Source organism: Lathyrus oleraceus, chromosome 6, assembly GCF_024323335.1.
Source record: "Lathyrus oleraceus cultivar Zhongwan6 chromosome 6, CAAS_Psat_ZW6_1.0, whole genome shotgun sequence".
Classification (NCBI taxonomy): Eukaryota; Viridiplantae; Streptophyta; class Magnoliopsida; order Fabales; family Fabaceae; genus Lathyrus; species Lathyrus oleraceus.
The window spans coordinates 184,739,388-184,761,871 of record NC_066584.1 but is presented as its reverse complement, the minus strand read 5'-3'; the positions used below and the strand labels follow the sequence as shown (position 1 = coordinate 184,761,871).

At 37.3% G+C, this 22,484-nt stretch overlaps 1 protein-coding gene across 1 annotated transcript; it reads left to right on the top strand.

Annotated features, from left to right (window-relative positions):
- Positions 1–16,790: 16,790 nt before the first annotated feature.
- LOC127092907 (ras-related protein RABA4d) lies at positions 16,791–20,259 on the top strand. Its single transcript, XM_051031797.1, has 2 exons — positions 16,791–17,325; positions 19,535–20,259. Exons 1-2 carry the CDS (start codon positions 17,099–17,101, stop codon positions 19,977–19,979), a joined length of 672 nt encoding a protein of 223 aa, XP_050887754.1. The 5' UTR covers positions 16,791–17,098; the 3' UTR covers positions 19,980–20,259.
- The last annotated feature ends 2,225 nt before the right edge of the window (positions 20,260–22,484 follow it).

The following is a 22,484-nucleotide window of genomic DNA, read 5'->3' as shown; positions in this document are numbered from 1 at the left end:
AGCCTCCTGTATACAACCCATAAGGACTGCTCCTAACTTCAGCCAGCAGTGCCACCGTGTCAGGATGATCTGGAGATTCTGTCAAACGCCGGATAAGCAGATTCCTCTTCTGAATAACCCCATCCAATTCGTTGATGTGCTCTATGTAGTAATTCCCATTATCCTCCCCAAATACCTCTTCAAGTCTAGACTTCTTCAAACCCGCTAGGACTTTGAGTTCTTCAATCCGTTCTTGAGCCTTGTCGAGTTGATCTGTGATGTAACCATTGGTTGAACGGACGCACAGAAGCTCATTGTTCTTCTCTTTCAGCAGAGTCTTCAACTTCTCCATCTGACCAGTCAATTCTGCCACCATCTCCTCCTCTTTTGCCTTCCTAGAAGCTGAAAACGCATCCCATTGCTCTTGCCACCCAGCTAACTTACCATGAGCATCCGTTAACTGCTGCTTGACTCGCCTCAACTCAGAACTGGATGACCCCAAGGCTTTGTCTGTCTTCCTGAAAAAGTTCACCTCCACAGCCAATTTCTTCTCTGCTTCCTCTTGCAATCTGACGGCTTCCCCCTTCTGATATTCCGCCTCATGGTACAAGTGCATACAGTCTTGCAATTTCACACTCAACTCTGAGTTTTCAGTTTGAAGTTCCTTCATGGCATTCTTCAATTTGTCATACTCCTCTTGGCTCACCATTGTTGACTGCTCAGGAGTAGGTGGATACAAAGGTTCTTCAATAGGAAACAGAAAACCAAACTCTTCGACTCTTCCCTGAAGCCAATCTTCATACCGAGGATAAGTCCTACAATCTCCTTTTCCAAGCGTAGTTCTTCCTCTCTTGATCACCTTGAGCCAGGCCTCAACCGCCTTGTGGGATACAGTCAGGTCAGATGAAGAATGGAAAAATAGAGATTCTTCCACATCTTTTTTCAAAGGCGGAGTTCTTAAAGCATATCCAAACTGTCTGACTGCTAGAGAAGGATTATAGTTGATTCCTCCTCTTCTTCCTGCCAACGGTACATTCGGGAAGCTCCCACAACTGTGAATAATATCCGCCCGAAGCAAGTTCTGGTCTGACCACCAAGAAACATCTTTAGCTCTTATCCCCATCAATCTCTTATACCAACTCAACGAGTCCTTGAGATCAACGAATGCTCCTGACTTGGGTAGGTGGGAACTGAACCACTTATAAAACAAAGGCGCACAACAATTCACCAATCCTCCTTTTCTATTCTCATTCATGTGATGCACTGAATAAAAGAAATCTCCCAACAAGGTCGGCGCTGGATTTCCCAACACGAAGAGGCGTATTGCGTCTATGTCCACAAATTTTGTAACATTAGGGAACAGAACAATCCCATATACACAAAGAGCCAACACAGCATTGAAACCCCTCTGATCACCATCTTCAAGCTTCTTCTTGGCTTTTCCCACTAAGAAACTCAAACGAAAACCATTGACTCCCCCTTTCTGACACATATTAGACTTCAAGACTGACTTCCCCAGATATGTGGCTGAAGCAACCATGCTGAGATCGGGCAGAAACTCGGAACTGTAGAATAGCAACTGTGGCTTGATAGGAGTTCTGAGAAAACTGGCAACCTCCTCCAAAGTAGGGACCAAGATATAATCCGGGAATGTGAAACACCTCAATGGAGGGTCATAGAACTGCAGCAGTGTAAAGAGAGCATCGTGTTGATCTTTGGAGAGAACCGTAACGAAGCTTAGAATCAACCCATAATCCTTCCGGAATCCTTCTAGAGAATCATGATCCATTAACTTCATCAGCTGCTGAATGGGATCCAAACAAACCACAGGAAACTTGTAGGCGACATGTCTCTTTCTACCGATATCCATCTTGGGAGAACCAGAAAACCCCCGACTAGAATCAAGGAGAAGATATAAACCCCTAGAAATAGATAAACATGTATTAAATGATATGAATGCAAAATGATGTGATGCAATGCAGTGACATGGAAATCAGGATTGTTGTATCTGTTTGAACATCTGTCAGGTTGCACTGTCTAAAGAGAAACCCACTGAAGAATATATAAAGATCAAAGCTCTGCTCCAGAAAACCGGGTTGGTTGAAGGTTAAGGTTTCCTGAATTTAGCCCGCCCCTCACTGGTAGGTTCTAAGAACAGAAGTTTGTCAACTTCAGCCCTTCAGTCGAATAATACGTTTACCACTGAAGGTTTGACATTATTACGGGATAAAAGACCTCCACTGACTCCCCTCAACATGACATCCTAATAGCAAGTTCCCAGCCTCGGGGTCCTCGGATTGAGCAGCGAGAATGCGCCCACCAGAGCTAACATAAATGCGTCTCGGAGGAGAGGCCTCGGCTGAGTCCTCGGGAAATGGTTACCAGAGTCAACGATTTCTAGAGGAACATCTGTCGTTATGGAACACCCATAGGACAGAATATATCCAAAAGAAACCTCGTCTGGATGTGGGTCTCATGAACGACTTAACGCAGTAATATGCCACGCAAGCCTCATGACTATCCACTCTAAAATCTGTGTGTACGCTCAAGCCTGGGTAGTGGGCTTATCTCTCATAGAACATCCCACCCCAACAAACAAACAACCCACAGAACCCACAGATACAACAAACATATGTACATGAATGCAATAAGGTAAAGCAGGTAAATGCTGAAAAATAAATAACTGTACAAAAGAATAAACATCCAACAAACAAGAAACTACAAAAGCTAGGAGGGACTCGCTTAGGGAAACCGGGTCCCCAGCAGAGTCGCCAGCTGTCACAACCTAAAAAAAGATGTGCGAAGAAACAACCGGCGAAAAAAAGAATGACAGAAGAGTTGCCACCGTGCGTTATTTATCCCAAAGGAGGGAAAGGAAACGCTCGAAGAAAACCTGAGGAAAAAAGGAAAGGAAAAGACAAGGTCTCGCAACCAAATCTTGGGTTCGGGAGTCGATTATGCGAAGGGAAGGTATTAGCACCCCTACGCATCTGTAGTACTCTAAGGGGTCCACTCTTGTTGTTCTTGTCTAAAGGGTGTGTGTATATCTAATGTACTATTTACTAAAAGAGGGTCAGAAGAAAATGACTCGCACGGATGTTGCATCTACTGCATACGTATCTCATACGAATATGAGAATCAGAGTCTTCGTAGCTCGGCTATGTAACACCCTTCTAAAATACCCAAATTATTTAATAACAACAACAATATTTATATCAGAGTAATCATGCACCAAGGGTGTCACACAACATTTCACACCATAATAACTGTCATGCTCTTTATTTAATCAAAACAACATTTTTGCAAAATTCGCAGCGGATAGAATCAACCAACCATTCAAAACATATAACGTTTTACAGGTAAAAAGGTTCAACAATCAACAATAAACAATTAAAACATCCCGTCCCGATGTTACATCTATCAGAGCACGACCCACTACGTAGACTACACTAGACTCCAGGCACTAGCTTCTACTCACTCACTGCTCGTTACCTGAAAAATAGTTGTAAGGGTGAGTTCCTCAATCGATATAACAAACATTATAAATTATCATGTTATGTTAAGTAAATTTACACGTTAATCACCCTAATCATATCATGCATTCAGTAACGGCACATCAACTCAATTCTCATACTCAATAACAACGTAAAATGCGACTCAATAACAACATAAAATGCAACTCAAATGAGACTCGACTCGTCATGCATGTGGTACCATTCGGAGTAAAACTCCCAACTTAAAATCACTGCCATTTTAGTGGGCATCAAGGCATAAGCCTTCAACTTTCAACTTAAAATTTTGCCAATCCAGGCCAACGTGGTGTGAGCAAAGCTCCGATTTTTGCCAATCCAGGCCAACGTGGTGTGAGCAAAGCTCCGACTTAATGCATATGAATGTACATGGCATACACGACTTTAAATTCCGACAACATAATAATAACAGCAACACAACAATGTTTTCAACATAATCAACTTATAATCAACGTTGGCTCATCAAGCCTACAACTCAGTATTTTCAACAACTTAACACAACTTATCAACATATTTATATCAACACTTCATAACATAAACTCAACAAAATTACTCATCGAAATCAACGAGAATATGCCAATCACCAATTATGTTCACAACATTAAAATATCAAATTTTCCAATTTCCAACAGTGTTAACCGGTTAACGCCCTGGGTTAACCGGTTAACGCAGGACAAAACACACTTTCTGGCAAAACGCAACAGTGTTAACCGGTTAACGCCCTGGGTTAACCGGTTAACGCAGGCAAAACAGCACATTTTCACAAAATATAACAGTGTTAACCGGTTAACGCCCTGGGTTAACCGGTTAACGCAGACAAAACAGCAGTTCCTGCGCTAACACGAGGCAGAATGCAGAGTTCTCCGCATTTTCCGCCGTTGGAGGACTTCCGGACCTCCGATTCAACTTCCGTAAAAAGCTATACGTTCGGAAATTCACAACTAACCCAAACACATATTCAATTACAGCCTAAACACAGTTTCATCCAACGTAATTTTTCCAGCATTCATAATCCCAATTAGGGTCAATTCAACGGCTATCACTACCCATGACATGTTAATCTATAATACCCATCAAACGACGATAAACCCCCCTTACCTGAGATAATCCGGCAATCTCTAAGCTTCAAGCTTTTCCGTTCTTCAACCTTTGCTCTCTAGCTCTTCCTCTTTGCCCTTTCTCCACTTCTCTGCAGCTTCTCAGTTTTCACGTAAAACCCTTTTACAAAAATGAAAATTCTTTTTCCTTATTCCAACTTATATATTTTCCAATAATTATTATTCCAAAATAATAATAATAATAATAATAATCCAATAATTCAATTTATTTAATTAAATTAATAAATATATTATTAACTTAATTTAAATAATTCTCTTATTTTATTCGGGGTGTTACAACTCTCCCCCACTAAAAGAGTTTTCGTCCTCGAAAACATACCTCAAGCAAATAACTCTGGATAAGACTCTTTCATCTGACTCTCCAGTTCCCAAGTCACATTGCCACCTGCTGGTCCTCCCCAAGCTACTTTCACTAAGGCAATCTCTTTACCCCGCAACTGCTTCAACCCTCGATCCTCAATCCTCATAGGCGATATTTCAACAGTCAGGTTATCTCTCACCTGTACATCATCTACTTGGATCACATGCGACGGATCATGAATGTACCTCCTCAACTGAGACACATGAAAAACCTCATGCAAATTCGCAAGTGACGGCGGTAAAGCGATACGATAGGCTACCTCTCCTATCCTCTCCAAAATCTGATAAGGACCAATAAATCGAGGTGTCAACTTCTTTGACTTCAAAGCTCGACCAACCCCAGTTATCGGAGTAACACGAAGAAACACGTGATCTCCCTCTCGGAACTCAAGTGATTTCCTCCTCTTGTCATGATAACTCTTCTGACGACTCTGAGCAATTCTCATCTTCTCCTGAATCATCTTAATCTTTTCTGTAGTCTGTTGAACAATCTCCGGTCCAACCACAGCACTCTCACCAGACTCATACCAACATAACGGTGTCCGACATCTCCTACCATACAAAGCTTCAAACGGCGCCATACCAATACTCGAATGAAAACTATTGTTGTAGGTAAACTCAATCAAAGGTAAATAGCAATCCCAAGCACCTCCCTTCTCCAAAACACAAGCTCTCAAAAGATCCTCTAGTGACTGAATCGTCCTCTCAGTCTGACCATCAGTCTGCGGATGATATGCAGAACTCAATCTCAGCTCAGTTCCCAAAGCCTTTTGCAAACCTTCCCAGAATTTCGATGTAAATCTAGGATCTCTGTCCGAAACAATACTCGACGGAATACCATGCAAACTTACAATTTTCTCAATATACAGCTCAACTAATTTCTCTAACGGATAGTCCATTCTGATCGGAATGAAATGAGCCGACTTTGTCAATCTGTCAACAATCACCCAAATAGCTTCAAAATTCTTAATTGTCCTCGGCAAACCAGAAACAAAATCCATACTGATACTATCCCACTTCCACTCTGGAATAGCCAACGGTTGCATTAGTCCAGACGGCTTCTGATGCTCAATCTTTGACTTCTGACAAGTCAAACAGGAATAAACAAAACTCGCAATTTCTCTTTTCATTCCCGGCCACCAAAATAACTTTTTCAAATCATGGTACATCTTCGTAGCTCCAGGATGAATACTCAGACCACTACGATGTCCTTCTTCAAGAATACTCTTCTTAAGTTCGGTAACATCCGGAATACACACCCGATTACCAAATTTCAAAACACCATTCTCATCAACTCTGAATTCGCCACCTTGACCTTGATTCACTAGAGTCAACTTATCAACCAAAAGCACATCGGATTTCTGACCCTCTCTGATCTCATCCAGAATACCACTTGTTAACTTCAACATTCCCAATTTAACACTATTGTGAGTACTCTCACACACCAAACTCAAGTCTCTAAACTGCTCAATTAAATCCAATTCCTTAACCATTAGCATAGACATATGTAATGATTTCCGACTCAATGCATCAGCCACTACGTTTGCTTTACCCGGATGGTAATTCAAACCAAAGTCATAATCCTTCAGAAACTCTAACCATCTTCTCTGTCTCATATTCAGCTCTTTCTGATCAAATAAATACTTTAAACTTTTATGGTCACTGAAAACCTCAAATCTTGACCCGTACAAGTAATGCCTCCATAACTTCAGAACAAACACCACAGCCGCCAACTCTAAATCGTGCGTCGGGTAGTTCCTCTCATGAACCCTTAGCTGTCTCGAAGCATAAGCTATAACCTGCTTATTCTGCATCAACACACCACCCAAACCCAACAATGAAGCATCACAGTAAACCTCAAATGATTCCGACGGACTCGGTAATATCAGAATAGGAGCAGTAGTCAACCTCCTCTTTAACTCTTGGAAACCTCCTTCACATTTTGAGTCCCAAACAAACGCTTGCCCCTTCCTAGTCAACATCGTCAATGGTAACGCCAACTTAGAAAATCCTTCAATGAACTTCCTATAATAACCAGCCAAACCAAGGAAACTTCGAATCTCAGCAACAGACTTCGGAGCTTCCCACTTAGATACCGCTTCTATCTTAGAAGGATCAACAGCAACACCACCTCTTGAAATCACATGACCAAGAAAACTCACCTCTTCTAACCAAAATTCACACTTGGATAGTTTAGCAAATAACTTCTTTTCTCGGAGAACTTCTAAAACCACTCTCAAATGTTCAGCATGCTCTTCTTCAGATTTCGAATACACCAAAATATCATCAATAAACACCACAACAAACTTGTCTAGGTACGGATGGAAAATCCTATTCATATACTCCATAAATACTCCAGGCGCATTAGTCACACCAAAAGGCATCACAAAATACTCATCATGTCCATACCTTGTTCTGAAAGCAGTCTTCTGAATATCCTCAGTTTTCACACGGATTTGATGATACCCAGATCTCAAATCTATTTTGCTGAACACACTTGCACCAACCAACTGATCCATCAAATCATCAATCCTCGGCAAAGGATACCGATTCTTGATCGTCACTTTATTCAGTTGCCTGTAGTCCACACACAACCTCATAGTACCTTCTTTCTTCTTAACCAATAGTACTGGTGCACCCCACGGTGACACACTCGGACGAATAAATTTCTTATCCAACAGATCTTCCAACTGACTCTTCAATTCAGTTAACTCAACAGCAGACATACGATACGGAGCCATCGATATCGGCCTAGTACCAGGTACCAAATCAATCGAGAACTCCACTTCGCGTTCTGGCGGTAATTCATTCACTTCTTCCGGAAACACATCAGGAAAATCACACACCACGGCTAGATCGCCAATCACCAGTTTATCTTTAGCCTCCAGAGTCGCTAACAGCATAAACAACTCCGCCCCATCTGCTACTTCCTCATTCACTTGCCTTGCTGATAGAAACAAACTCTTTCCCTCCTCAATCTCAGGAAAGACCACCGTCTTATCAAAACAATTGATAGAAACTCGGTTAAGCACCAACCAGTTCATACCCAGAATAACATCAACCTGCACTAGTGGAAGACACACTAGGTCCATCCCAAAGTCTCTACCAAAAATACTCAAAGGACAATTTAAACAAACCGAAGTAGTAGTCACTGAACCCTTCGCAGGAGTATCAATCACCATACTACCAAACATCTCAGATATCTCTAACTTAAGTTTCACAGCACAATCCAAAGATATAAAGGAATGAGTCGCACCTGTGTCAATAATAGCTACAAGAGGAAAGCCATTAATATAACACGTACCTCGGATAAGTCTGTCCTCACTGGAGGTTTGAGTTCCGGTCAATGCGAACACCTTCCCCGTCTGAGATTTCTTTGGCTTCTGACACTGACTTCCAATATGCCCTTCTTCGCCACAATTAAAACAAATCACTTCCTTGTGCTTGCAATCAGCTATTGCATGACCAGTCTTACCACAGCGAAAACACCTCTTTACTTCAGCAGTGCATACATTACTCTTATGACCAACCTGACCACATTTGAAGCAAACTATACCAGCAGGAGCACCTCCCCCACTAGCCCTCTGAGCCGGAGCAGCTCTTTGCTTCCCTTTTCCAGCTGGAGCATCATACGACTTGCCACGATTTTGATGTTGCTTGCCTCTACGGTCACTGACAATCTTGTAATGAGCATTATTGTCTTCCTCAAATATCCTGCAGCTATCAACCAATTCAGTAAAAATGCGTATCTTCTGATACCCAACAGCCTTCTTAATTTCAGAGCGCAATCCATTTTCAAACTTGATGCACTTTGAAAATTCAGCACCAGCACCAGTGTAATGAGGATAAAATTTGGACAGCTCCACAAATTTCGCAGCATAATCAGTGACAGACATGTTTCCTTGCTTCAGCTCAAGGAACTCAATTTCCTTCTTACCACGGACATCTTCCGGATAGTACTTTCTCAGAAATTCCCTACGGAATACATCCCAAGTAATGACTTCACCTGCCACGGTCAACCTCTCGTGAGTCTCTAGCCACCAGTCATCAGCTTCGACTGCTAGCATGTGAGTACCATACCGAACCTTCTGAGCTGGAGTGCAATCCATAACACGGAAGATTCTCTCAATCTCTTTCAACCATCCCAAGGCTGCATCTGGATCATGCTTTCCTTTAAACACCGGCGGATTCTCTCTCTGAAAAGTCGCCAAGCTACGTGATCCAGCATCCCCACCAGCATTTGGCAAGTTCTGCACAGCTTGTGCCATCGCTTGCATTGCGGCAGCCATTGCAGCGTCATTCCTTCCAGCCATTTCAACTTATCAATACAACACAACTTAAAAGTTAGACTAGTAACAATTACACAATTGTTAGACAGTAACGACACGACAACTGGCCGGACAGACCGACCTGCTCTGATACCACTAATGTAACACCCTTCTAAAATACCCCAATTATTTAATAACAACAACAATATTTATATCAGAGTAATCATGCACCAAGGGTGTCACACAACATTTCACACCATAATAACTGTCATGCTCTTTATTTAATCAAAACAACATTTTTGCAAAATTCGCAGCGGATAGAATCAACCAACCATTCAAAACATATAACGTTTTACAGGTAAAAAGGTTCAACAATCAACAATAAACAATTAAAACATCCCGTCCCGATGTTACATCTATCAGAGCACGACCCACTACGTAGACTACACTAGACTCCAGGCACTAGCTTCTACTCACTCACTGCTTGTTACCTGAAAAATAGTTGTAAGGGTGAGTTCCTCAATCGATATAACAAACATTATAAATTATCATGTTATGTTAAGTAAATTTACACGTTAATCACCCTAATCATATCATGCATTCAGTAACGGCACATCAACTCAATTCTCATACTCAATAACAACGTAAAATGCGACTCAATAACAACATAAAATGCAACTCAAATGAGACTCGACTCGTCATGCATGTGGTACCATTCGGAGTAAAACTCCCAACTTAAAATCACTGCCATTTTAGTGGGCATCAAGGCATAAGCCTTCAACTTTCAACTTAAAATTTTGCCAATCCAGGCCAACGTGGTGTGAGCAAAGCTCCGATTTTTGCCAATCCAGGCCAACGTGGTGTGAGCAAAGCTCCGACTTAATGCATATGAATGTACATGGCATACACGACTTTAAATTCCGACAACATAATAATAACAGCAACACAACAATGTTTTCAACATAATCAACTTATAATCAACGTTGGCTCATCAAGCCTACAACTCAGTATTTTCAACAACTTAACACAACTTATCAACATATTTATATCAACACTTCATAACATAAACTCAACAAAATTACTCATCGAAATCAACGAGAATATGCCAATCACCAATTATGTTCACAACATTAAAATATCAAATTTTCCAATTTCCAACAGTGTTAACCGGTTAACGCCCTGGGTTAACCGGTTAACGCAGGACAAAACACACTTTCTGGCAAAACGCAACAGTGTTAACCGGTTAACGCCCTGGGTTAACCGGTTAACGCAGGCAAAACAGCACATTTTCACAAAATATAACAGTGTTAACCGGTTAACGCCCTGGGTTAACCGGTTAACGCAGACAAAACAGCAGTTCCTGCGCTAACACGAGGCAGAATGCAGAGTTCTCCGCATTTTCCGCCGTTGGAGGACTTCCGGACCTCCGATTCAACTTCCGTAAAAAGCTATACGTTCGGAAATTCACAACTAACCCAAACACATATTCAATTACAGCCTAAACACAGTTTCATCCAACGTAATTTTTCCAGCATTCATAATCCCAATTAGGGTCAATTCAACGGCTATCACTACCCATGACATGTTAATCTATAATACCCATCAAACGACGATAAACCCCCCTTACCTGAGATAATCCGGCAATCTCTAAGCTTCAAGCTTTTCCGTTCTTCAACCCTTTGCTCTCTAGCTCTTCCTCTTTGCCCTTTCTCCACTTCTCTGTAGCTTCTCAGTTTTCACGTAAAACCCTTTTACAAAAATGAAAATTCTTTTTCCTTATTCCAACTTATATATTTTCCAATAATTATTATTCCAAAATAATAATAATAATAATAATAATCCAATAATTCAATTTATTTAATTAAATTAGTAAATATATTATTAACTTAATTTAAATAATTCTCTTGGAAGAGAAAGGGAAGGTCTCTTCCAAGAGAATTATTTAATGTACTATTTACTAAAAGAGGGTCAGAAGAAAATGACTCGCACGGATGTTGCATCTACTGCATACGTATCTCATACGAATATGAGAATCAGAGTCTTCGTAGCTCGGCTACCTGTGGGTTAAAGAGAAGTGTGCTCGCTAAGACATCGTGTCTTATGCCTACGTATCTCATCTGGAATGAGAATCAGAGCAAAACGTAGTTCCACTAACTACGGGAACAAAAGTCTCGATTGCAACTAGGGCAAGAGAAAGGGAAGGTCTCGATCGCAATGAGGGCGAGAGAAAAGATCGTAACGAGGGCAAAAACAAGCAAGGATTAGTTGTTAGTTGTTAGTCAAAACTCGGCAAGACATCGCATTTCGTGCCTACGTATCTCATCTGAACATGAGAATCAGAGTTATCGTAGTTCGACTAACTAGGGGTTAAGGATTGCCATCTGAACATGGACTTCCTAAGGAGGACACCAGTTGTGTCAAAGGAAGGTGGGCAATGTGTTCACGTCCTAGCAGTAGGTGTCGCAGCTCGCTGAATCGAGTCTTAGGCAGTTACCTCTTTGCAATAGAACGAAGTGACATGCCACAGGATCGGAGACGCACGGAAGGTCTAAAAGTGGGGAAGCTCTGCCCTAGAGTTATCATGCAATGTGGACTTGAGTGTTAGGATTTACAAATGGGAACATCTACCTAATGTTAGCATGCAAAGAATAAGGGAATCCTACCTATGTTATCATACAAAGAAAAAGGGAATTCTACCTATGTTATCATACAAAGAATAAGGGAATTCTACCTATGTTAACATACAAAGGGTTTCTACCTAAGGGGTGCTACCTAAATGGAACAAAAGTCGACGGATAGAGCAAGGAGAAGAGTGGGATAAGGGTAAATGGTGACGCATGAAGCAATCGACTTACAGGTAGATGGCGATGCCTGAAGCAATCGACTTACAAGGGAAATGGCGATGCATGAAGCAATCGACTTACAAAAGGATGGATGAATACGTGCTGGTTCTGTTAAGTTTTGAAAATGATTACTCGACGTTGGATCGAGGTTTTGATCTTGTTTTGAAATGGTTATCGGATGTTCATTTTAATTCTTGTATTAACAGATGAATAAAGAATGAAAGAATAAACATTATACACTTCATGGGATAGGGGTACATTTGTTATGAATGGGGATTGTTCATGGCAATCAAACAAATAAAAATATATGCCTCATACAACATACAAGTAGGCAACAATTAATCAAATAAAACAGATATAAACAGGTATGTACTTGAATCAAAGAATCAAATAATGGAGCATTAAACAATTCATGAGAGTATGAGCATGTTAAACAATCAAACAATAGTGAACATGGATGAAGGAAACAAGTATAAAAAATATCGGATGAATAGGACAGGTGAAACTATGCACATAAAAGATCACTGTATAATTTAATCGGGAAATGATGCAAGGGTCAAATAAAATCAAGATGAAAGGCCTCTAATACATGGCATATGAGATGCTCAAGGGAGGATCAAAAGATCTCTTCAATTGCCATAAGCAATCCCTAAGTCAAACATCAATCATAGAAAAGTCAACTGAAAAGTCAAGTCAACTTAAAAAATATCAAATAAATAGTAAATTAATCAAGAAAATTATGAAAAATTAAAATAAGTAAAGTGGGGTCAGGACATCATCATCCCCCAAAAATATTTTAAAAATAATGTGAATTAGTGTATAAATTAATTGAAATAAAACAGAAGTCAAATGAAAAGTCAACCAAACAAACTAGGTCAAAAATAAATCCAAAATAAATTAAAAATGGGAATAAAATTCCAAGAAAAGGTCAGGTTGACCATGAGACATCGGTCAACCCTCATCCCAAAAATCAGAATCTAAAAATAATTCTAAGTCATGAAAATAAAATTAATAAAAATATGTGTGTTAAAATGATCCACTTGAAATAAATAATTGAAATAAAATATTAACATTAAATAAATATGAGCTTCAAATGAAAATGGTTCCTTCATCAAAGTTGTATCTCTTTCATTCCTCTTCAATTTTGTTGTAAATTTGAAACCATTTGAATCTTGCAAGAGGGATTTATGGATTTTAGAAGTTGAGGAAAATTGCTTGTTCAATGATGATGATCCAAAATGACCTATAATCTTTCCGCTTGGTACATGCCCTTGCAAGTTGAATTTGAAATTTATAAAATAAGAAACGCTGGAGAAGACATCTTGAAATTAATCATGAAACTTGGATGGTATTCATATCATAAAAATTGAGAAAGTTATGGTCCATGGAAGTTGACCTCCTAACTAGGGCACATACAAAATGACCTATAATCTTTCACCATAAAAAATGACTTTCCAAGCAAAATTAGCTCTTGATGCCAACATGAAAGTTGTTTGGAATGTAATAAATAGTAATGTTTATCTTAGAATCATTTTCATATAACAAAAATTGTAGGAGATAACGTCCAGGGAATCCTAGTTTTGACTAGTTGACTTTCTCTGGTCAACCTCTTTGAACCAACTTGCAAACTTGAAGTTATCTTGCTCTTTGGGGCTCATGGAGGATAATATATGAATAAGATGATGTATCATAAATTATCCATTTAAATATTTTACCAATTGTTGAAGAAACTTGCCGAGGAAGTCACACAAGATGACCAGATGAATTAGGGCTTCCAAGGAAAACAAGCTTCAAACTCCTGATGAAATCTTGATCACAATGAAAAATGGAGAACATTGGGATCCATATATGATGTCTATAACGATAATGAACCTTTCCTTGATTGATCCCTTGCACTAAGGGTCTCAAACCCTATATGTGAGCTTGATGAGGCACATGTGACCACACACACTATCTATAAAAGAAAAGAAGCTACACTAGACATATTTTTGGTATTTTGGTTAGTAAATAAATGAAAACAAAGTATAATACAATCAAATATGCTTGGTGATTTCTCCCAAAGCAAACCCAATGAATGAGGGGTAAGGAGGATACCAAAGTGTGATCACAAAGCCAATGCAAATGATGAGATAACATGGGGGATCTTAGGGTCAAAATTGGGTCTTACAAGAAGCTTCAAAGGTTCAGAAGTCCTCAGTCTCAGAAGGAGTATGCACAATTGTTAGGGCCTCCAAAGTGGGCAGAACAGAGACAACAATGATAAGGCCTAAGATGAAGGATGATCCAATGGAAGAAGAATGGGATGAAGAATAAAATTATCTAATGTCTTTACGATCCAAAATGAAATACATTCTTAATGAATAAAAGAATTTCCTTCTCTTAGTGTCTGTTGTCATTTACTTCCTTTAACAACACCAAAACCTAACACATATTAATAACCATGACTACAATCAACAACACAATAATGAGTTTGTAAATACACAAAGTTATTGTCACAAAATCTGAATAAAATATTAACAAGGCAACATAAACAATACATTTCACAATGTCATTATGTTAAAAAAGAAACCAAGAAATGAAATGTAACCCTATCTAAACTTTCAGAAAGCAGTACCATTACCACAACGAGAGAGAGAGAGAGAGAGAGAGAGAGAGAGAGAGAGAGAGAGAGAGAGAGAGAGAGAGAGAGAGAGAGAGAGAGAGAGAGAGAAAGAACAAACACATAATGGTAACGCACCGTAAGTTGAAGAGGATACATATTTCGTTTACATAAATATATTCATTTAGAGGAATTAATGAAGATTGTGAAGATTTCGTTATCGCTATCGTCTCGTTCGCTAGGACAACCTTGTGTGTTATGAACGAAATAAAGTGCTTGTTATGTTTTTATTAAGTGAAAATAATTTCAAAACGGTTGCAAGAAACAACCGTAGTGAAATATGGAATATATAACCATGGGTGAATGAAACAATCGTAGTTTATTGAAAAATATTAAGGGTCGTGCAATTTTTTTTATTGAAAAAATGGAAAAATATTGATGATGAGATTCGAAATTTGTCATCTAAATTCTATGATTACAATTTGATTTAAGAACCATGATGAAATATTTTTTAATAAAATAAAAAATAATACGCTTAAAAAATAAAATATTACTATGATATAAAAATGACTGTGATAATATATAAATATGTTTTGTATAATGTATCAAATCCGATACAATTTTTATATTATAATCTACAGAAATACTCAAAATAAATAATACCAGAAATAAAACAAAGCATAACTATAAACCTGTCATCAAAAGGAACCTAAATGCCAGATTAAATCAGAATTGTCATATTTTTGTACAATAAAACTATCAACAGATAAAATAAAATAGCAAACAAATTCTCGAGTTGTTCACCATCCTGTACAACAAAATTGTACCATAGAGCAGGGGAATTTAGTGGGTGAATGAAGGGGTCTCTCGTCAAATATCTAATTTTTTAAATGCGTGTTTTTGTGGAATACCAGATATAAATAGTAGGATGATTGAATATTTATATAGTATCTTGTGAAATAATAGTTTGATCGATACAAATTGTTTTTTTTTTTTTAAATTTGGTATAAAGTAGTTGGCAAATGAGTGAATGCTTAACATTCATCCGATTAAATTGCATTTTGGTTCGTTTGAATATTCATAAAATATAATGAGTTTATGACACACACTAAAAGTATGTATCTCTATGCTTGTAATTTTTAAAATCATTCAAAGATTTATAAAATAAATTTTTGCTAATTAGAATTTTAATCTAATAATTAATCATGCATGCTCTTGATAACAAGAGTTATAATTATAAGACCTGATTGAATTAAAAGCTTATTTACGACTTATACCACAAATACTTACAAAAATAAGCATTTATGAATAAGAATAAATATTTATAAAAAAATTGTATAAATTACTTTCATAGCAAGATAAAGTCTCTCAAACATATTTTGAAACTTATGATAAAACATAAACCGAAATAAATCAATTCAAATAGTCTATAATCATACTCTATAATCATGTAAAAATAAAATAAATACATGAGTGTTTATAGAAATTAGGATTTCTAATATGAAAGATTGTAAATATACTTAAATATATGGTGAAATTTTAGTGTATGACATTAATAAATTTAAAATACATTGTAAAAAAGAGAGTATATTTTGATTTGTAGATTTTCTTCACCTTAAATTATTAATATCTTAAGTATTTTTATATGAAAAAAAAACATAATAAACAACATATTCGATATATTGAAAATCATAATTATATGAGTAATGAGTAATTAGATTATTTATTATTTTAAAATATATTATAAGATAATTTTGTATAAATTTCATATTAATTAATTAATTAAATAAATAATTATTTAATTAAAAATTTAATTAATTTAATTATTTAATTAAATTATTAATCAATTAAGACTCTTAACTAATAAATGATCAACACAATTAAATAAAAAATATTAATATTAGATTATAATATAAAATAGAATATTTATAGTTGAAAAAATGTTGTTATTTGTTAATATAGTTCCAAACTTACATATTTTTAATATATAAAGTACTAGTATTTTTTTGTTCTGAAAATGAACTAAACAATGACGACTTTTTCTATTTGTCTCAACAAAAAAAGACGACTTTTCTATTATCAAAAAACCTATTAAGAATTTTTTCTTAAAAAAAACAAAATTGTTATATTTTCTGCAACCAAAATTCCAAAAAATAAATAAAAATAACAAAGCAAACTCTCGAGTTCTTCACCATCCGCAACAACAACGAAACTGCACCTTCACCCATACAGCACCGAACGTCGTCGTTTAACCCCAAACCAAAACCCAAACCTTAACCCTCTGCCTTGCTCAATCAACCCTATTCCATTTCAAAATTCCAATCATTCATGACTCAAATGGGTTCAGCACCTCCATGATCGCACCAATTCAATAATCTTAACGTCGAATTTCAATTCTAGGATGTCGAATTTGTACGGTGATTATAACCAGAAGATCGATTACGTTTTCAAAGTGGTGTTGATTGGAGACTCCGCCGTCGGAAAAACACAACTTCTCGCTCGGTTTTCGAGAAATCAATTCAACGTAGATTCTAAAGCTACCATCGGCGTTGAGTTTCAAACTAAAACTCTTGTTATTGATAATAAAACTGTCAAGGCTCAAATATGGGATACTGCTGGTCAAGAAAGGTGCCGTTTTCTTTATTCCCTATGCGTTTTGTATTTAATTAGACGTAGTTTTGATGTTTGTGGGTTTTGATTTCTTGCTTTAATTGTTGATTGGGTGATTTTGAAGAATAATAATGATGATAGGACCTTCCTAACCTATCATAAATTATTCAACTATAGGATATTTAATAACAAATTATTCTTGAAGTTTAAGCTTTGCACATGGGAAAAAACAGGGTTTGGATGAAGGGAAGGCCCACTAAAGTTGGCCAATTAGGTTTTAGGACCGAAATTTGTTATAGTTAACCATCTTTGGGAATACTTGGCATCAATAAGATGACTACACAAAAGTACCACTTTGAGGGTGTGCACGGTGGGATACAAACACGTAATTGTGGTTGAATAAGACCGGATAATAAATTTTCCATGGTTAAACCATGATTAAATAGGGCTCTAAGTTGTTTTGTCACGGTTGAACTGTAACTAACTTATATCGGGTCTCCAAAAACTTTAGACGACCCTGACATTGATATTTCATATTGATGGCATTTTGGTGTCAACATGACGACATGTAACATTCAATCACTTTAAAAACTATTAGAAGTACATACATGTTTAAACTTTCTTTTGTGTGCTTAATTAGCAAGTAATGTAGTTAGGGACTGAGGCGGTTGCAAATGGGAGGATATGTGATCAGGATTTGCATGGTGGTTATTGAATTTGAAGTCGTATTGTTAATTGTTACTTTGTTGGCTGTCGATTTTGTGGGTGCTTGAGGTAAAGAGTTTCCCTGTGTACAATGGTTCTATGAGGCGGGGTCTCGGGAGAGTAGATGTATGAAGCTTTACCTTCATAAGCGAAGAGACAGTGTCATGCGTGTCCTAAAGTCACAAAAAAAGCACCTTAGCATTCTGCCAAGACTCATCCCTTTAGAACTTGTATAAGAAAGTTTAATAATATCACTGAATAATGATTTTTTTATTGATTAATTACAAGGAACATCATCAGAAAACATAGAGTAGCTAACAGAACATTAAAAAATAGTGTCCTGTGTTTCGGTAAAAAAGAAAAAGTGGAATGGAAGTTACGGTTGACTTTTACAATACAACAAATTAGGAAATAACACCAACTAAGGAAAGAGATAGTCTACTGGTTCAAGGCATGTCCTATTCCGTCAAAGAAATTAGAGAGTCTTGGTCTCTTCCTTCCAATAATTAGAGAGCTTGGGTTAATAACTATCCCGCTATCACTTTCCCCTTTTGTTTCACTGTTTAATCCTAAAATTAAACAAGATAAATGACATAATAAAACATAACTTCCCCTAACCACGTATTTTCTGGTGTTTTTTATATAGTTCTCTAAAAAGGTCTAATATTATCCGGTGTTATCAAATAGCGGTGCCATGGCCACTATGGAGGATATTTATGGCGGTTTTTGGACTCGCCGCAATGACAAATATTGGCCAATATTGCGGGGTTTTCTGCCATAATCTCCTATAACGGCGCCCAAAGCAGCCGGTATGGTGGGATTTTGGCTCTCCGCCATGGATTGCCATCCACCATCAACAACATTGATATTATCCTAGTGGGTTTTGGGGGTTTTGTTTGAAAACATGATTTAGGATGATCATAATTTATTAAATTACTTTTGCTTAAAGCTGAAATAAAACTTTGAATTGATTGAAATAAAAGTAATATTATGTTAGGTTCAAGTGTGGACGGGTAGTCCCGCACTGAATATGAGATAAACGTTGAATACATAAAGTTTTGTGGTGTTACTCTCTCCGGTGATCTCTTGGGTCATTGACCCAATGCTCCCAGCGCTCACCCGGAACTGCCTAACATATTGTTTTAATATGTTAATACAAATCATTTTAAAATGTGCAAATAAGCTGAAAAGTAGTAAATATAGCAACATTTAATTATCATAATTTTTTTGTCAAAGCATATGTAACTGGTTCTTTTCTACCACAAATACATAGTTCAATTGATTTTAACACAGCCATAGTTGTTTTCTTCATTCAAGTTCATAGTAAACTACATCATATGTTTCCTTCTTTTTATATGGCTTGGATATATATGTTCTCTGCTATCTGCATTAGGCAGGGTTGCATATTGGTTGGTTAAACATAAAATCCAAATTTTTGTTTCTTTTCGTATTTTATTTGAGAGTATGAGGCTTTTATTTGGTACGCTGCATCTAAAACCAGTTTCTTCTCTCATTCTCTCAGGTACAGAGCAGTGACTAGTGCTTATTATCGCGGAGCAGTTGGAGCGATGTTAGTTTACGACATGACAAAGCGTCAATCATTCGATCACATGGCAAGGTGGTTAGAGGAACTTAGGGGTCATGCAGACGCAAATATTGTCATAATGCTAATTGGCAACAAGTGTGATCTGGGAACTCTCAAGGCAGTCCCAACTGAAGATGCTCAAGAGTTTGCACAAAGAGAGAACCTATTCTTTATGGAGACATCAGCACTGGAGTCAACTAACGTCGAAACTGCCTTTCTGACTATTCTAACAGAAATTTACCGGCTTATCAGCAAGAAAACACTTACTGCTAACGACGAGGCTGATCCTGGTGGTAGTTCCGGGCTTCTGAAGGGAACAAAGATAATTGTTCCTAGTCAAGATGTGAGTGCTCTTGAAAAGAAAGGTGGTTGCTGTGGATAGTCCTAGCTTTAGGAAGCTTATTGCTAACTCTAGCTCTGCCTACATGTGATGTGGGTGTTTTTAGAGAGGGTAGTTCAATCTCATCAGCAAAATGTTGGGTTTCTTCATTTGATACTGTGCTTGTTTCTTGCAAACATATGGTTTTTCTTCTTTTTTCTGGTTATAGGATTTAAACTTGTTTATACAAATTCATGGCTGTGAAGGCATGGTTCAGTTCAGATAGAGGAGTGGAAAGAGAACAGTTGAGCTATGATTTAGAAGTTTTGTTGGTTTGCTGTCCCGTTTAGTTCTTAAAACATGTTATAAACTTTGAATTGAAGTTTTTACGCCCACACACATAAAAACTATAAAAGTCTTTTCAAGAAAGGTATAAAAGCTCACGATCCTTTAAGTGATTCCCAATCAGTATTGGGGATTGAAAGCAATCTTTCCATATTTGAATCAATCAATACTCTGTACACAATATTTTCGTTTACAATTTTAAATACAAATATGAAAATTTTCTTTCTACCTATATATCTTAGAAATTCTCCAAAATTTCAATATAGACATTTTTTGGGAAGTGTCTTTTTTGGAAGTTGTTATGGGAAGGATATTTCTGGTATATCGTGTTATGTATACAATTATGATATTTAAAATTATTTAAAAATGCTTTAGAAAATAACAGTAGAAATTAAAAAGAAATTAAGAATGCCGAAGAAAATAAAGAGTTTAGGAATAGAGAAATAATATTTAGAGATAGAGTGATAATATTTAGAGATATAAAGGTTTGGTCAAAAAGGAAAGATCTAATTGTCTATTCAAGATTTGTTGTTAAGAGTATTTAATAAATTTTAAGAGTTTTTAATAGGTTGAACTCTCGAAATCCCTTTTAAAAAAAAAGTGAAGTTTCAGACTACTTTCTATCAAACAAGAACAATGAATTGAAGCGATTAGTCTTCATTCTAATTATCAGATTGAAGCAGTTAGTCTTCTTTCCAAACAACAACTTAAAGTGGTTAGTCTCCAAACTAAAACGAGATTTTACGCGAGCTTATCTCGAACCAATATGAGCTTTTAAATTATACTGAAGCCACGAACCGAACCGAGATTTTGACGGGGCTGACCACAAACCTATAACATTTTATACCAGACTTATCTCGAACCTAAACGAGCTCTTAATCAGGTCGAACTTACGAATCAAACATGATTTTTATTTGGATAACCACGAACCAAGTTGAGATTTTAAAATGTGCAGATCTCAAATTGAGGAAAGCTTTTGAACGAGATGAACTTAGGAACCGAAATGGCAGTTTAGAAATCAAATTCCCAAACCAAACCTTTTAAAGGATTTAGCTTCGAACCCAAATAAACATTCCTCACAACACAAATTTTTAACCATAAGAAAAACATTCTTAATACCTCTCCAGAATACAAAAATTTCTCACAACACAATTTTTTTCTCATTACGGCTAAAAATATGTGAGAGAAAGTTTGAAAATATTTGAGATTGATATGACAAAGCGATTAAAGCATTGTAGGAGAGAGAGAGGGGTATATATATATATATATATATATATATATATATATATATATATATATATATATATATATATATATATATATATATATAGAGAGATTAGAGAGAGAGAGAGAGAGAGAGAGAGAGAGAGAGAGAGAGAGAGAGAGAGAGAGAGAGAGAGAGAGAGAGAGAGAGAGAGAGAGAGAGAGAGAGAGAGAGAGAGAGAGAGAGAGGAGAGAGGGAAGAGAGAGAGAGGGAGAGGAGGGGAGGGAGGGAGGGGGAGGGGGGAGGGGGAGGAGGGAGGGAGGGGAGAGGAGAGAGAGAGAGAAGAGAGAGAGAGAGAGAGAGAGAGAGAGAGAGAGAGAGAGAGGAGAGAGAGGGAGGGAGGGAGGGAGGAGGGAGGGAGGGGGGGGAGGGGCGAGGGGGAGAGAGAGTGAGAGATAGAGCGAAGAGAGAGAGGAGAGAGAGAGAGGAGGAGAGAGAAGAGGAGAGAGAGAGAGAGAGAGAGGAGAGAGGAGAGAGGATACAACTCACGTTTTTGGATGTTAAAATAAGAAGTGAGGAACCTCTATTTATATACTTATATACCAGAGGTGAGCACAAAAAAGGAATTTTTTTCGCCAAAATTAATGAGTCAATCGATTGACACTTTGTTCAAATCAATTGAATGGCATGAAAATAATCGATTATAAAAGTTAAAAGAAAAGAAAAAAATCCAGAGACATTGGAGTACATTAAGACATTGCCCCAAACGAATAAGGACACATTTGGCACTAACCTTATCGATTAGGTATGAGTACCAATCGATTGGACAAAACAAATCTTGTCCAAAATCATTCAAATAATTTCTGATTCAACTAGCACGTCTTAAAATATTTTTAGGGATATTTTCTTAAGAAACAAAAGCTTAAATACTTGAGAGAGAGAGAGAGAGAGCTCACGTTTTTGGATGTTAAAATAAGAAGTGAGGAACCTCTATTTATATACTTCTATACTAAAGGTGA

What these genes read in the sequence shown, in the direction of transcription:
- LOC127092907 (XM_051031797.1), top strand. Translation starts at nt 17,099, where the DNA reads ATGTCGAATTTGTACGGTGATTATAACCAGAAGATCGATTACGTTTTC. An exon ending in GATACTGCTGGTCAAGAAAG is followed by an intron (nt 17,326 to 19,534) that starts GTGCCGTTTTCT and finishes TCATTCTCTCAG; the next exon opens with GTACAGAGCAGTGACTAGTG.